We start from the raw sequence: 17,166 nt of genomic DNA on the forward strand, positions 1-17,166 counted from the left end.
TTTTTGGTTAGGTTTTTCAATATTTTTTGGATTTATTAGCTAAGTGTATGTAAACGTATACTAACTTGCCATGTCCTTTTTTTTAAATGGTGTTTGTATCCCAACACAAGTTAATTTGACTTTTATATAAGTACATGTTATGTCTAATGCATGTTGCATATTTTTCTATAATGTATATTGCTATTTGGGACATTAGGTAACATTGTCTATAAACTATATTGTCATATTTGGTAACATTCCAAGTGATGAAAATGCAAAAGGTTGATCCCATATTTTGTAATATCAGTTGGTGAAATTATCTTAAGTAGTTTCATTGACTTTAATTTTAACAATGTCAATAAATACATAATACATAAGAATCATAACTAATTCTATTTTATAATCCATGAAAAACTTTACAATAATACAATAAACTATTTCTTCAATGCCACTGAGATGAAATTAACTAAACACTTGGAACTTTGACATATTATCAATAAAAACACATATTATGAAGAAATATAGTTGCATCATTTGCTGCTTCTTAACATGGGTTTCAGTTGAATCCCTATTTATCATCATCAGCAAACTTGATATGATTACCATGGATCTATGACAGCTCGACTTAGGTTTTGAACAAGACTAGAACCCTCCGACTAGGGTTGGTGATCGTCCATGAGGTTAATACCATCGCATATCGGCCACAATTGCAAAATACCATTTTCTATTCTTTTGAATTTCACAATCCTATATAATTGATGTGTATGGGTACGTGAAGAAGTTCAGTTATACAATTCTATTTATAAAGACATTCAAACGTTCAAAGGGGATAGATACAAAATATTGGAAGAAAATGCCCTTACATACAAGGCACATGATGAGGGTTGAAAGACATCCTTTGATGTCGTATATAGAATGGACCATTTTTGCAAGAAAAATGCTAAAAGATGAATGGTTAAAAAAAGTTAGGACTTAAGTTTTTATATAAAACTAAGGGACCATTTTTGCAAGTAAAAAACCACGGCCGCATTGCCTTGGTCTTCACTAGTAAACGCCATCCCTGGCGACGGGCTGAAGAGCAAAATACTCGCTGACGGAAAAAGTTATACATGAAGAAGAAATAAATTAGGGCTAAGAAAGCTTTGATTTTTAAAAATGGAGTCGATTCCTCGCATCCTCTTATGTCTTTTCGTATTTCTTCTACTGAAAAATTCAGAATCAGCTTCGCCTCAAGCTTACAGAAGAGATCCGGGTCATCCCCAATGGCACCACAGTGCTTTCCAAGACGTTAAAGATAGTATTCGATCGGATGTTCGCAGTATGCTCCATTCTCGCGCTGAGGTACAATCTTGAGAATCTAATTTGATAGTAATTTCTATCTAATCAAGCTTGATTCTAATCAATTGCGATTACGAAGTACAAGTTCGGTAGATTAAAAATCTGCTGTTACTTTTCTCTTCAAGTTTCAGTTTTTGTTTTTGTTAAATTCACTTAACATATCTAAAGTACATTCTTGATCCGTATGTAATTCCAATAACTATATAATTTCGATGATTTCATCAAATTAACTTTGAAGCATATCCGAGTGTGGAGGTTATAGACATACAAATGATTCACAAAAAACTTTGTGATGTAATAACTTGATGCAGGTTCCCTTCCAAGTCCCACTTGAAGTAAATGTCGTCCTGATTGGTTTCAGTGGAGATGGAGGTTACAGATATACAATGGATTCACAAAAACTTGAAGAGTTTCTACGAGTAGGCTTTCCTTCTCACAGGCCCTCATGTCTAGAAACTGGAGAGCCTCTTGATATTGAACATCACATGGTGTTCAATGCATTTCCAGTAAGCTCTTTCTACATATTTAGCTCAATCTATTTGTTTTGTTCACCATAGAAACATCTTAAAAATATTGAAAAATGTTTTTTTTTTTTTTTTTTTTTTCCTTTTCACTTTCTACAGGCTGCACAGCCAGAACTGATAGCACTTGAAAAAGCTCTAAAAGCAGCCATGGTTCCTTCTGGAACAGCCAGAGAGGTAATTAATCATTTATTCTTTCGTGACTTGTACAATTATATAGCTTGATTTTTTATTGAACTTCAAAATATGTAAATTGTAGTCTGATTTTGGAAGGGAAGTTCCAGCATTTGATGTAGATGCATCAGTTGTGGAGCCAGAATTTCAGAAGCTTTACTCCTACTTGTTTGACTTTGACAATATGGGATATAATGCTGAAGAGGCAGATAGACCTATGCCAACAGCAATATTTATTGTGAATTTTGATAAAGTATGTTTTAACATCCCGCATTTTGTATTATTATTATTATTATTATTATTATTATTATTATTATTATCCATTGTTTTGTTAATGGCTTAATGAATGGCTCATGTTTCCTTGCTTGATTATTGTTTTACAGGTTAGAATGGATCCTAGGAATCATGATATTGATTTTAATAATTTAAAACGTGATTCAAATCAGTTAACTGAAGAAGAAATAAAGAAACAAGAAGGAGGCTACATTTATCGTTATCATTATAATGGAGGTGGAGCATCTCAAGTATGGCTTGGCTCTGGAAGGTAAGTCAATACTCAATACATAATACTCATAAAAATATAAGTAACATATTGACTGATTTACCCTTGGGTGGTAGGTTTGTTGTGATTGACATCTCAGCAGGCCCATGTACATATGGAAAAATCGAAACAGAAGAAGGAAGTGTTAGTTCGAAAACACTTCCACGTTTGCGAAATACAATGTTTCCTCAATCCTCAGTTTCTGCTAATCATCATTCCACTACACATGACAACTTTATTGGTCAACTTGCTGCTATAATTGGGATCACAGTTCAACATGTTATTGCTCCAGATGTCAGATTTGAAACAGTAGATCTTGCAACAAGGCTACTTGTCCCAATAATTGTCCTCCAAAATCATAACCGATTTAACATCATGGAAAAAGGCAAGAACTACAGTATAGATATGGAAGCCATTAAAGCCGAGGTGCATTTCTTTTCTTCAAAATCTTAACCTTTACAAATTACAATATCTTTTTTTTTCTATGTTCTTTATTTTTTTTTTCTTAGGTTAAAAAAATGGTACACAAAGGGGAAGAAGTAGTGATAATTGGTGGCTCACATTCTTTACATGTTCATGAAAAATTAGCAATTGCTGTTTCAAAAGCTATGAGAGGCCATTCATTACAGGAAACTAAAAAAGATGGACGTTTTCATGTTCATACAAAAACATATCTTGATGGTGCTATTCTTAAAGAGGTACAAATTGCAATATATTAATACTTTTGGGTCAAAACTGTAATTTGTTTTTACAATATATTTATTGTACAAATTCTTTAATAATAGGAAATGGAACGATCTGCTGATGTATTAGCATCTGGTTTACTTGAAGTCTCAGACCCTTCACTTTCTGATAAATTTTTCCTTCGTCAGGTTAGTTTATAAATTATAACTTATGTTAACATATTTTTTTAGAGCAAAATTACAAAAAATGTCCCTATGGTAGTAGTATGGTAGCGAGTGAAAATTGCAGGTTTCAATAGTGTCCCTGTGGTTTTAGTCCCTTCAACTCACAGAGTTTAAGTCATCAAAAAATGACATTTTTACCCTTATTCTGTCTCTTTTTATATTATACTTATTATTGAGAGGGGACCACCCCTCTCAATAATAGATAAATAAAAATATAAGAAGATTGTAAAAAAGAAAAAAAAAAAGGGTACAATAGTGTCATTTTATAAGGTTTAATGTCAGTGTTAGTTGGATGGACCAAAACCACAACTAATTGAAACCATGAGGAGACTCCTTGTAACGAAATGGAAACATGGATTGAATCTGTAATTTTCACTATACAACATGGATCATTTGTGTAATTTTTTTTTTCTCTCTCTCTCTCTCAATAAATTTTTTACACTGACAATAGTTCCTTTTCTTTACAGCATTGGATGGATGAGCCAGATGGCGCGAGTGATTCAATTTTAAAACATAAACCTAATTGGTCTTATAATTTTAACTCTAAATCTAAAAAAAAGAAAACCAAAATAGTGCAAAAGAAACAAGGAGACATTCATCGTACTTATGGAACAAGAGTTGTTCCTGTGTGAGTAATTCATCACTTTTTGTTGTTTATAAAAAAAACCGACTTTACAATTTTTTTTTTTTTTTTTTTTTTTTTTTTTTTTTTTTTTTGCAGATTTGTATTATCGTTAGCTGATGTGGACCCACACCTTATGATGGATGATGAGAGCCTTTTGTGGACAAGTAACGATGTTGTTATTGTCCTTCAGCATCAAAGTGAAAAGATACCCTTAAGGTATGTAAATCTCACTTTTATTTTCACAATTATGTAAAAAAAAATCATAAATTTTATTTCTTTTTGGGGGTAGTTATGTGTCGGAAACAGAAAGAAGGCATGTTGTTCCATTACAAGCACAACGTCATATAGTGGCTGGATTAGCTTCTGTTGTGGGTGGATTAAGTGCTCCATATGAAAAAGCTTCTCATATTCACGAAAGGCCAGTTGTCAATTGGCTATTGGCTGCTGGTTGTCATCCATTTGGACCTTTTTCTAATGCTTCTAAAATCAGTCAATTGCTTCAAGATGTTGCACTAGTAAGAATAATGAACAAATGCTCTTTATGCCTTAAAAAAAGGGCAAATGACATAAAACCCCTTAAGTTTTTATAAAAATGTCGGTTTTACCTGGTAGTAAAGAAAGCTGAATGTTTTGTTTAATTTCTTCATTTATACTCTTTTAACCGGTTTCCAAGTCACTTACCTGATGCCAGTAAAGCCTTTAAGTTTTTATGAATGTTCGGGTTTACCCTTACTTTGATTATTTTATTATTATTATTATTATTATTATTATTATTATTATTATTTGATACGTTTTTAAATGTATAAAAATATTTTATACATATATTCTTAAATATATAAAAATATTTTTATAGATATAAATACATTTTTAAAAATATATGTACTTGTATTTAGCATTTATATACATTTGAAAGCCTATGTATTCCTTTAAAAGCGTATTTATATATTAAAAGTATACTTATTTGTATTTAGCAGGTATAAATATATATATATATATATATATATATATATATATATATATATATATATCTATTTCATATAAAAACATATTACATATAAATATAAAATAACCTATTTATAAGGTCTATATTGTATCAAAGGTATAATTATATGTATTTGTACATATTACTAAGTATAAATATGTATTATTTCATATTTATATGTATACAATATGTATTTATACATATTTATATGGTAAAATACATATATACGAAACATTTTTTTTATTCTTTGGGTGATTCATCAACCAAAACACCAAAAAATGGTTTTTGGTTTTTGCTTACTAACTATGAATATGTATTTATTTCATATTTATACGTATACGATAGTTTTTATACAAAATAAATACATATTTATATAAATACAACTAAAAATATTTTTAAATGTATAAATACGTTTTTTATTTGTATTTAACAAATATATTTATTTGTATAAAAACTATTGTATACATATAAATATGAATTAAATACATTTTTATGCATAGTAAGCAAACACCATTTTTTTTTTGTGTGTGTGTTTTGGTTGATGAATAACGTAAATAATTAAAAAAATGTTTTGTTTATATGTATTTTACCATATAAATATGTATATATGCTTAGTAATATGTACAAATACATATAATTATATCTTTTATACAATATAAACATAGAAACAAATATTTTTATATTTATATGTATACAATATGTTTTTCTACGAAATATATATATATATATATATATATATATATATATATATATATATATATATATATATATATATATATATATATATATATATATATATATATATATATATATATACCTACTAAATACATTTTTAAAGGCGTAAATTGGCTTTCAAATCTATACAAGTACTAAATAGACGTAAATATATTTTTAAATCTATAAAAATATTTTATACATTTAAAAACTTATTTAAAAATATATGTATAAAATATTTTTATACATGTAAAAACGTATTAAACATATACAATAATAATAATAATAATAATAATAATAATAATAATAATCAAAATCATAATAATAATCAAAGTAATAGTAAATCTGAACATTTTTTAAAACTTAAGGGCTTTACTAGCATCAGGTAACCGGTACCGGTTACCTGAAAACGGCTAAAAGGGTATAAATGAACAAATTAAACAAAACATCCGGCTTTACTGTACCTAAAACACGCCTAAGGGTAAAACCGACATTTTTTTGAAAACTTAAGGGCTTTTATGTCATTTGCCTATAAAAAAAAGGCATGGTGATAATGATATGATGATTTGGTATTAATTTTGTTGGATTGATTTATTACTCAGAGAAATACGATATATGCACGTGTAGACTCTGCTCTTCATAGGATTCGAGAGACATCAGAGGTAAATTTTGTTATTTTATTTATTTAATTTTGAATAAGTTACATTTTTGGTCACTTTGTATTTTTGATTTTTTTCAATTTTGGTCCCAAAAAGTTTTATCTTCCATTTTTTTGTTCTTGTAACGTTTTTCATCTCCGTTCCAAGTAAAATGTCTATTTTTTGTCCCTGAATATAACTGCTTTTTGCAATTTTGGTCCCAAAAATAGTCATTTTCCTTAGAACATGGATCAAAAATGTTAGAAAAATCTCAAATAAGGACCAAAATGCAAGTGAAACCTTTTTGGGACCAAAATTGCACAAACCCGTTATATTCAGGGACCAAAAATGTAACTTTTATCTTTTATTTTTAGTTTTTTTGTTGTTTTATAGAGTAAATTACATTTTTGGTCCCAAAAATATAGTCATTTTACTTAGAACATGGATCAAAAATGTTAGAAAAATCTCAAATAAGGACCAAAATTAAAAGTGAAACCTGTTTGGGACCAAAATTGCACAAACAAGGGACCCAAAATGTAACTTTATCTTTTATTTTTTAGTTTCTCTATTATTTTTTTAGAAAAATAGTCATTTACACATTTTACTTGAAATATGGACCAAAAAGCTCAAATAAGGACCAAAATTGCAAAAATCAGGGGCCAAAAATGAAAATTTATTTTTAATATTTTCATTCTTGACAAGGTGTGCTTATTTAAAATTGTTAAATAGTCTGTCCAAGCTTTTGCGGGGGAGTATTTGAAAACTCCACTTGGTGAAGCAGTAAAGGGGAAGAAAAACAAGACAACAACCGAATTATGGCTTGAAAAATTCTACAAAAAAGAAACAAATTTGCCTGAGCCTTTTCCTCATGAACTAGTCCAACGCCTCGAAAAATATTTGGATGTAAGTTTTTATATTATCAATAATATTAATGAATGTGATGATTATAATTGAAAAAAAAAAAAAAACAGGGACTTGAAGAACAGCTTGTGGATTTATCTTCTCTGCTATATGATCATCGATTACAAGATGCAAATGTGAACAGCACCGAGATTCTTCAAAGCTCCATTTTCACACAGCAGTATGTGGATCATGTTCTGGAGAATGAAAGGGAAAAAATGAAATGTTGTGAGATAAAGTACAAGTCACCCAAGCAGGAGACTTCACAAAGCTTGGTGTATGCTGGGATTCTCATAGCAGGTCTTTTTGTTTATTTTCTTGTTATTTTCTTTTCATCCCCTGTTACTGTTAGGTAATTAGTTAGTTTATGCCGGAACAAACCTTTTATAAATTTGTACAAGGCCCTAGATATAATTATATAAACTTCAACTTTTCTTCCTTCAACTTCAACTGTTGACATACTTGGAAAATATTCAGTTGTTCAAAATTCAACATTTTTAACTTAAATATATCATAACTTTTAGAACATTGAATGTGTATATTACAAGCTAGTGATTTTAACTAATAATTATCAGAGATATATACTTTATGGACAAATTCCAGAAAAACACAAATTATTTTTTTGCTCGTTAAAAATAACGGATACGGGCATGGTAAAATTTCCCTTCTAAAATTTTCATGTCTAAACTACCGCCGCCGTGATGATTTAATGGGGGTTATTGGTTAGCTGTAATTGAAGCACTCCAAAAGGAGTTGCTCAAGTTTTAATCATTTAGTTATCAACCTTGAGATGATCATCTCAAGAAAATTATCTTATTTGATGGTTTTGAACTCTCAACGCATGTGTTTAATGCTTGGAATCATGATGTTATTCTTCTTTACCGATGGCAAAAGTACTCGAATCCAACAGGAAAACCGAATCTGAAACTTTTAGGCCGGATAAATGGTTATGAGATATGGTATGAAAAAAAATCGTACTCTTTCTTCCCAATTGACATCCCTAGTGAGGGTGGGTGGTATATGGAGGTGTTGGGTGACGTGATTTTAGGAAATGGTGGGACAAGGAGGATAGGTTTTGGTCTAGAAAAATTGTAATAGGGTGGTTGGGATGAGATTTAGAACCGGAAAACCGGACTGGAACCAAAATCGGACCGTAATCGGAACCGTTAAAACCGGAATATGTAGAACTGTTCCGGATCCCGGGTTTAAAGAATGACTTTATCCGGGTTTCGGGTCTGGGTAAACCGGGTTTAAGAACCGGAACCGTGTTAGGTACCTGAGTCCGTTTTAAGGGTCGGAACCGGTTTTTATGAAAAAGTTTAAAACATGCGTATCTTATTCATTTAAAGTTTGATTGGCATGAGGTGTTTTTTTTTTTTTTACATGATTTTAGACTATAATTTTGTTATTTTTGAGTTAATATTCATTGACTTCCAATCGTTCAAAGTCAGGATATCAAAGCTGAATATTTTATGTTTTTCAGATTTTTTTATGTGTATCTAATTCGTTTGAAATCCGAATAACATGCAGTTTTTTCTAAAATGTAGTCTAGAGTTTGTACATGATTTTTGATTATAATATTGTCATTTTTCGTTTCATATTCATTGACTTACAGTCCCCAAAGTCGAGATATCTATTGATTTTTTAGCCGAAATCATAAATTAGAATAAATATATATAATCTACCTCCTAAAAAACTAATAAAAATAATCATCTTAGAATAATTTTAGAATAACAGATAAAAGTCTTAAATTACAAATATTATCTAATTTCTATTGCCTTTTTAATCTAACAAATAAAATATTACATTTTATGTTCTATAAACGTAACACCATGACTTCTGGGTTCTTTAAATTTACAAATTTAAAATAGAACTCTTTTAATATTGGTTTACAACACATATATTATAAATGAAAAAGAAAATATAACTTTTAGTAGATTGTGATGAGAAAATGGGATTAAATTATGATTTTAGACTTTAAATTTTAGAATACACTGGCGAGTGTCCGTTTTTGTAAAATTGTCCAAGATATGTAAGTGCATCTCGACATGACAGCTCGACAGAAAGCGATTTTCCAATGCTTATGTGCACCACATGCTCAAGATTTTCTATCTATCCCTATAGATGAGTTTGGTCTCCTGTGGAGTATCGCACTATCCTCAAATATTGGCTCATAATACCAATATTCCCAGCTGACAAGATATGTCTGATGTGTCGCAATGCATGTTTGGACTCTTTTTGAGAGCATGCATTTAACTGTAAAGAACTCTCAGGGTTCAAATACATACATGATATTATTAGGGATGTTTTGTTTGATATATTTAAGTGTGCCGAGATTTGCACAAAGAAAGAGACAACTGCGAATTTCTTGACTGACTAGACAGAAGGAAGATCAACCTTTATTTTGGTTTTTGGATGGGTTGGAGGGAAACACACATGTGTAGACTTACAAGGGTATCCCCTCTCGTGGGCTTAAGGGCTGTGGGTTTCACGGCGGGACAAGTTATTTTAAAAGCTGCTACAGACAAAGTCACCAAACATAAAAAATCATGCATGAAAAATCAACAAGTGCTTATACCATTTGCATTTGATATGTTTGGTTTTTCACACCGTATGCAGTTTATGTTTGGTTTTTTACATTGTATGTGGTGACACTTCTTAATTATAATCTGTTTGAAAAAATTGATTCTCATTTTGAAAGATGGAAGCCATAATATATGACATGCAAGTTTATGACGAGAGTTCATAATTAATAATATATAATAACTTTTCTAAAGAATCAAAGTCAAAGAGATAAAGATACCTCACCAACAACCAATCATATATAAAAGCTGAACTAAAATAGTTGAAGGTGGCTCCTGTCTCCAATCATAATTGTTATATATGAACTCTTTCAGAAATTCCTTACCTAATGTGTAAAAAAAATAGTCACACAATGAACAAACCAAAAATTTAATTACTTTAACAAATCAATTTCTCACCAAAAAACAACTTAGGGTGTTAATGACACAATTATTTTCAAGGCGCAAAATCTTTTGTTCTTTGTTTTTTCTAATTGGGTCTAAAAATTTTGAATTTTTGTTAATTTTTTTTATTAAATGATAAAATAACATTCTAAAAATTACAGCATCTTAGAAAAACATTATGGCTAGCCAAAGTTCGCCCTTGCTTTGGCCCGCCAATCCAAGCAATATGACATTTAGAACCTTTTCTATCTAGTATATCCATCCAATTTCACTCTTTTCCTATGTTTCCTTTCTTTCATTTCATGCATTTCCTTTTTTAAACATATCCCCTAATCTAATAAATAAAACCAATTTTGTCACGCAACATTCTATTAGCCCCTCCCAATCGATTTTTCCCGCTTTTATCATCTAACTGAATTTCCTAAATTGGCCCTGCTTGTATTAAATACCGTATTCAGTTATCATATTCTCCGTGATATTTTTGGAATGCATATCAATCGTTACAGCAAGAAATCGAGAAATCTTCTCCAAATATAAATTGGATCTACGTTTGTATCTCAATAGAAGCTCCTATTTTACACTTCTAATTTTCATCCCTTCTCCTTCCCATCATGTGCAACTCATCAAAACCACTGGAATTATTGGTCCCCGTTACATAGTTGAGGTTACTACTCGACCTCACTCTCAAACCTTATTCCCCCTCCTTAATGCCCCTCTCTGCTTTCTTATTATGCTTGTTCATATTCATCCGTGAGTTTTTTCTTTTTTCTTTTCCAAATATATGTTTCAGATTTCTACTGGTGAAGTTTATTTCAATTTCATATTTAAAAATCAAATATATTAAGGGTATGAAGATCAAAAGGAGTCTTCTGAGGGAAAAAGTACGTCTACATATGTTTATCCATATGTTTTTGGTGAAACTTTAAATTTTGATGGCTTTGAAATTAAAAAAAAATATATAGTTGTTATATAATTTATATTAATTAGTTTTCTTTTTCAAATACAATTTCATATTCGCAGCTTCAAATTGTTTTTTTTTCATGTTTCAATGTCTATTACAACAACATATCCATAAATCAAAAGTCAGAAAACATTGACATCAACAGAAAACCAAAATGGTATGTCGATTTTAATTCTAGAGTTTCAGCTTTGAGTTTCAAATATCACTTTTAAATGTATTATTATGGTCATCATTATGTGCGACTCTTCCCTCTTCCCTCTTCCCACTTCTCCTTCTCATGCCTTCAGATGTAAAAATGTGATTAATTTATAGTTTATGTTAAAATTTCATGTTCCATTCACAATTATTTGTATTAATCGTAGCACTAAAGGCCATGAATTTGTGAGTTATATCAAAATCTATAATCAGTTTCAAAATAAATCCACTAAAGAAGGTAACATCAATGCATAATTATAGATTCTTTTTGCTTATTCATTTCACCATTTTTTATTATGCCAGGTAGGCTTGAAAGTCCTTTTAATTTGATTCACAATATGGCTAAACGTAAAAAAAAAAAAAAGATAAAGTAATCCACTCTTATCTATTTGATCACGAGAACTCTTTTGTTACGTCTGATAAGAAAAAAAAGGTAAGTCTGCTACTCTATTACCTAAATGGCTACATTCTATTTGAAAGGACACCTAATATTGTATTTTTAATCAATATGCGTGATGCATTTTAAATATTGTTGATTTTTTTTAACTATCATATGGATTTTACTAAAATTTCAAATTGATTAATAGTATGTAAAATATATTTGATTATCGTAGGTTGAGTAATTGATTTCTTTTGGGTGATAAAGCCATCCGGTATACCTAGAACGAAGGCCTCCGTGGTCTAGCTGGCCACGAACCACATTTGTGCACACCATCCCACTGCCTCGTGGTGGCTCGTGGTCGTGGCGGTTCGTGTTGGAGATGACGGAGGCAGACAACGAATCAGGTCTCTTCCCCTCTCTTCTTCTCTCTACTTCTTCTCTCTTCCTGTCTTCTTCTTTCTTGCAGACCACGAGGAAGTGACCATCTCATTAGGTTGAGGAATAGTTGTGATGGTGATGTGGAGGTGGAAGAAGGAGGTGGTCGTGAAGACCATAACGGATGGTCTAAGAAAAAAAAGATAAGTGGACTACTTTATTATCTAAGTGGCTACATACAATTTGAAAGGACACGTGATATTGTGTTTTTAATCCATATGCATGATGCTTTTTAAATACTATTGATTTTTTTTAACTATCACATGGACTTTACTAAAATTTCGAATTGCTTAATACTATGTAAAGTATATTGATTATCGTAGGTAATTGATTTCTTTTGGGTGATAAACCTTGACTAACTGACGGTTTAGAGGCACAAGGCTTTGCATTTTGATTTTGTGTTTTGATTTTGTGGAGTGCATCAATGTATATAATTGGTCTTTAATTTTGGAGCAATTTAAAAAAAAAAAAATCATTGCTTGATGAAAGTAGATTGTAAATGGTAGTATTGTACCGCAAGTAAACTAAGCTGCAAGTGTAAAATATATATCGTTATTGAGATTTCTCAATTGATGGGCAATTATTTAACTTCACATGATCGTTACCCCAATTTAATATTTCTCAGTTGATCTTTTCTCAATTGATGGGCAATTGTTTAACTTCACATGATTGTTACCCCAAATTAATATTTCTCAGTTGATCCAACACGACACGAAACCTGACACAAACCCGACACGAAATAAACAGGTTTGGGTAAATTATTTCAACTCGTTTAAATAAACATATTGACACAACACGAAAATTAAATGGATAAGGTTAGGATTGAGAATTTCAATTTATGACTCGAAAATAACCCATTTATTTATATGCAAGTTTTTTAAATTATTTAAATAAACTAGATAGATACAAAAACAAAAGCATAAGTAAAAGAAAACATTCGAATTGAATTGTTTTATAATGTTGAAATGACTTAGCCGTCTAGATCAAAATTTCATTTCAGTTTTTCTATTCTTTCCCAAACTACCCAATCACTTTCACAACTCTCACATCCTCATGACCTTGTCATCCGCCTATCTAACTCTCACTCTTTTAATTTTGTCATCTAGACTTGCTATGACTTCGTCTATTCTGCCTCAAAACAGTTAGTTTTTTCTTTCCGCCTACCAAACTCATACTCTTTCAACATGCTCAATCTTTTAACCTCACATGACATATTTCAAGGTATAGCCCTAACCCGAAACCCGACACGAAAATAAATGGGTTGACATGACACGACACGTTAGTTAAATGGGCCGGGTTAAGGTCAAACACTTTCAATCCGTTTAGTGTTTCGACACGACAAAAACCAGACACGACACGATTGCCACCTCTAATTGAATTTGTGGTTGTGTATGTATTTGATTTATGTGTGTGACTTAAAATTTCTACATCCTTGTGAAAAGTGATAATAAATACTCCATAATACAACCATGTAAAGTAAGGATTAATGAAAATTCTGCGTCTCATACATCATTTTGGCTGCCAACTATCTGTCTCTCAATTGAATAGAGATTTTAGTTGGAAAAAAAATTATGCTATTATGTTGGCACGAATTACCTTTATAATGACGTTAATACCCCCATGGTTCATTAACTGTTTGAAAAAAGTTGAATTATATTTAAATCTCAATTAATTAAAAAAGGAATTTCACTGTTGATCGTAGAAATCAACTAATAAAAAATTTGTATCAACTTACTTGTCATAGTTCACTCATACATAATATCATAATTTATGTTCTTATAATTTAGTTTATGGGAAAGAAAAATATTTTTTATTACATTTGGACAAATACATTGTTTTAGAAAGGATATTGTTTTATCTAATATTTTATAAAATAGTGATTTCCAAACAATTAGTTTTTAGACCATGCTTTTAAAAAAATTAATATGATTGTTATTTCAATATATCAAATTTTATATTTGATGGTATGCCAACATTATTTATTTATGAGTAAAATACACAAATGTTCCTTATGGTTTGAGGTGATATACATGATTGGTCCCTAATTTAGTTTTTTAATTCAAAATGTCTTTACTATTTGTTTTTATTACATGTTTGGATCCTACAGTCTGTTTTTATGTCCTATCTTACCTAAAAGACTATTATTTAAATACAAAAAAAAATAATGAAATATGTAAAATAAAATGAGGGGACGAGATTAAAGTTGTGTTTATTTAAACAAATTAAAAATTCAAAGGCAAAATAATCTTTTTAGACAAAACAAGGACCAAGAGCATAACAAAACCAAATATCAAGAATCTTCTATGTTAAAAAAATAAGTTAAAAACCAAACGCTAAAAAAATAAGTTAAAGACTAAACGCACAAATTACTCTGAACCATAAAGACTAGACGTGTAATTTACTCTTTATTTATTAACTATCACTAAAAGTAATGTTCTTATTATTTATATGTAATTTATAAATTATTTTTAAATAAACATAAAATACTTAATAATATACTATTTCAATGTGTTATATAAACAATTGTTCTTAAATTTATCTGATTAATTGTTATATTTTTATTTTACAATTTTAACCACCATGTAACACACAGTATATATATAATTGTTTCTAATATCAATATTGTTTCCTCAAACAGATTTCGTCTTAAATGGATTACATTGTTTTTAGCTGTGTGATAGATAAAAAAAACATTTAATGTATGATTTTGTATCATTAAGTTTTGTAAATGTTTTTTGTTCCCTCAGAAATGACATAACAATGTATCATCATAATCAGAATTAGCATGGTCAAATTCATGCATCATCGGGAACATCAAATAGAAAACCCATCAAATTTGTGTTTTATCAAATATGTTTTATTACAAAAGTAATAAAGAAATTCAAAATCACCTCAAATTTGTATTAAAAAATCATCAAAAGAGATTTAAAAATAGCCAAAAGCTCAGATAAAACACTAAACGTTGTAATTCCCTGACCTTAAACAAATTAAAGTCTCATAGAGCTGGGATTAGATAATGCCATCATCATTGCAAGCCTTAAACAAAAAAAATAAAGGGTTAAAAATACAAAATAAAGCTCAGTTACAAATGAACTAATTTTAATCCACAACCTTAAACATATTAAGGTCTCAGAGTGAGCTGGGATGCAAGTCCAATCATCATCGCAAACAATAATCAACAAAAAAATTGTTTCAATCATGTAAATGATTAAAGATAAACGATCAGACTAGCTTTCTAGGCTGCATTATGCATCAAACAAAGCAATTAATTCAATTGCTCTCAGAGCCCAGTGCAAAATTCATCATCTCTGAACAATTTCTAATTTTTACGAAAAAAAATCGGTGAAAAATTCGTCATTTATCAGCTGAAAGTATAAAGAACTTATTTTGAAAGGATCCTCAGCGAAAATGCTTATAGCTTGTCATCAAGATGTTAAAATCAGGTCTCAAAGATATCATGCCATCATTGGATACCAAATTCGATTTAAAAATATCAAAAAGCAACATCAATTAATACTTACAGAAAGAAAACCACACAAAACCAATAAAAGTTGATGAATTTAGCGGGGTTTTATTAGCTGCGCCCGGTGATTAACAGAGGCAAAGCGACTCAACATTTCCGCAATAAATTTACGCCTCTTGTGGACGTAAGTCCATAGAAAAATCACATCAATTAGTAAGATTTCTACAGGATTTCTCACAAAGAGGCGAGAAAAAATTCAGATATCTGTTTTAGCGAAATCAGAGAAATTCAACAACAAGAGACAGTATCAGAGATACGAGTTTAGATGCAGATGAACAACCTCGAGGCGTTGGAATATTGTGGATCTTTGTCTGTGTGTTGAATAAACCCTTACAGCTTCAGTTTATATAGTAGTTTCATGAATATGGCGATTAGGGTTTGAATCGATGAAAATGGCAGTTTTTGATATTATGGATTTGGGGCACCTAACTGTGGCCCAAATCGCAGCCCAATTCCTGTTCAAGCTCAATAAGCTTTTTATAAACTAGTATATAAATAACTATTATGTTTTATATAATTATATAATAATATAATTTTTTGGAGCATAATGGAAGTGAGAAAAAAAATATCTAAACAAACAGAGTCGAATATATATTTTAGTTTTTGCTTCAAACGGATATAAAAGGAGGATAAACACAACATGCAAATATAAAATAACAAACTCATACATTACATATTACATGTTAAATATACATGGTTGTTTCATGATTTATCATACATACCATGTCAAGAAAAAGAAAAAGAACTCATAGATAGTGAAACCTAAATTCATGTACCCGATTGATTTTATTTATTTATAACGTCACCCATACATTCCTCATGTCAGATGACATAATGGTTTGCTTCAGCACCTAAGTAGCTAATGGGCACCTCCTGGACGATTTGCCGAAATATATGTGTGATGACTATCCACTCCTGCATCACCTTTTCCTTCTTCCTCATTTCCCATGTCTGGATTCTTTGGTGTTCCAAACCCTCCCTTTCGTCCCAAATCAACGTTCTCTTCAATAGTTCCTGAGACTAGCAATAGGGCTACGAAGATCATGAGCCATGTCTTGTTCTTCTTCATCATCATGTATGTACACTAAATCTAATTTAAGGAAAAAATATTATTCCTATATATAATTATCAAAACTAATAGAGAAACCCTTTTAATTTAATTATAAATCATAAAAGAAGAATAAAAGGTAAAGAGTATGAACCTTATAGAATTTTTCCCCAAATGAGATAGATGTAAGAAATTTTTAGTGGAGTTAGATTAAATAAGTAGGTATTTCAACTATTCATTCTATGGTGATGAAACATCACACGAATTATATCCAACTTAAATTAAGTAAATAAAAACGTAGCAATGTTATTGGTTGAATGACATGAATCTTAGGAA

General features: G+C 30.2%; 1 protein-coding gene, 1 long non-coding RNA gene and 5 other non-coding genes across 7 annotated transcripts; 1 reads left to right on the plus strand and 6 right to left on the minus strand.

Annotated features, from left to right (window-relative positions):
• The first annotated feature begins 992 nt into the window (after positions 1-992).
• LOC111880987 (uncharacterized) lies at positions 993-7,764 on the plus strand. Its single transcript, XM_023877393.2, has 14 exons — positions 993-1,320; positions 1,629-1,823; positions 1,941-2,015; positions 2,098-2,265; positions 2,396-2,556; positions 2,631-2,979; positions 3,063-3,251; positions 3,339-3,425; positions 3,929-4,089; positions 4,183-4,302; positions 4,376-4,601; positions 6,385-6,444; positions 7,150-7,323; positions 7,392-7,764. Exons 1-14 carry the CDS (start codon positions 1,135-1,137, stop codon positions 7,674-7,676), a joined length of 2,436 nt encoding a protein of 811 aa, XP_023733161.1. The 5' UTR covers positions 993-1,134; the 3' UTR covers positions 7,677-7,764.
• Positions 7,765-12,752: 4,988 nt separating this feature from the next.
• On the minus strand, positions 12,753-16,153 carry LOC111880997 (uncharacterized). The gene is made up of 2 exons (XR_002846649.2): positions 15,371-16,153; positions 12,753-15,295 (listed from the first exon to the last, which is right to left on the minus strand). It is a non-coding gene; the product is annotated as an uncharacterized LOC111880997 (long non-coding RNA).
• Positions 14,996-15,072, minus strand: LOC111881005 (small nucleolar RNA snoR53Y). The gene has a single exon (XR_002846656.1). It is a non-coding gene; the product is annotated as a small nucleolar RNA snoR53Y (small nucleolar RNA).
• LOC111881003 (small nucleolar RNA snoR69Y) lies at positions 15,194-15,295 on the minus strand. Its single transcript, XR_002846654.1, has one exon. It is a non-coding gene; the product is annotated as a small nucleolar RNA snoR69Y (small nucleolar RNA).
• On the minus strand, positions 15,330-15,432 carry LOC111881004 (small nucleolar RNA snoR69Y). Its single transcript, XR_002846655.1, has one exon. It is a non-coding gene; the product is annotated as a small nucleolar RNA snoR69Y (small nucleolar RNA).
• LOC111881006 (small nucleolar RNA snoR118) lies at positions 15,479-15,569 on the minus strand. Its single transcript, XR_002846657.1, has one exon. It is a non-coding gene; the product is annotated as a small nucleolar RNA snoR118 (small nucleolar RNA).
• Positions 15,655-15,730, minus strand: LOC111881002 (small nucleolar RNA R66). The gene has a single exon (XR_002846653.1). It is a non-coding gene; the product is annotated as a small nucleolar RNA R66 (small nucleolar RNA).
• Positions 16,154-17,166: the final 1,013 nt, after the last annotated feature.

This window comes from Lactuca sativa, chromosome 6, assembly GCF_002870075.4.
Source record: "Lactuca sativa cultivar Salinas chromosome 6, Lsat_Salinas_v11, whole genome shotgun sequence".
Lineage (NCBI taxonomy): Eukaryota > Viridiplantae > Streptophyta > Magnoliopsida > Asterales > Asteraceae > Lactuca > Lactuca sativa.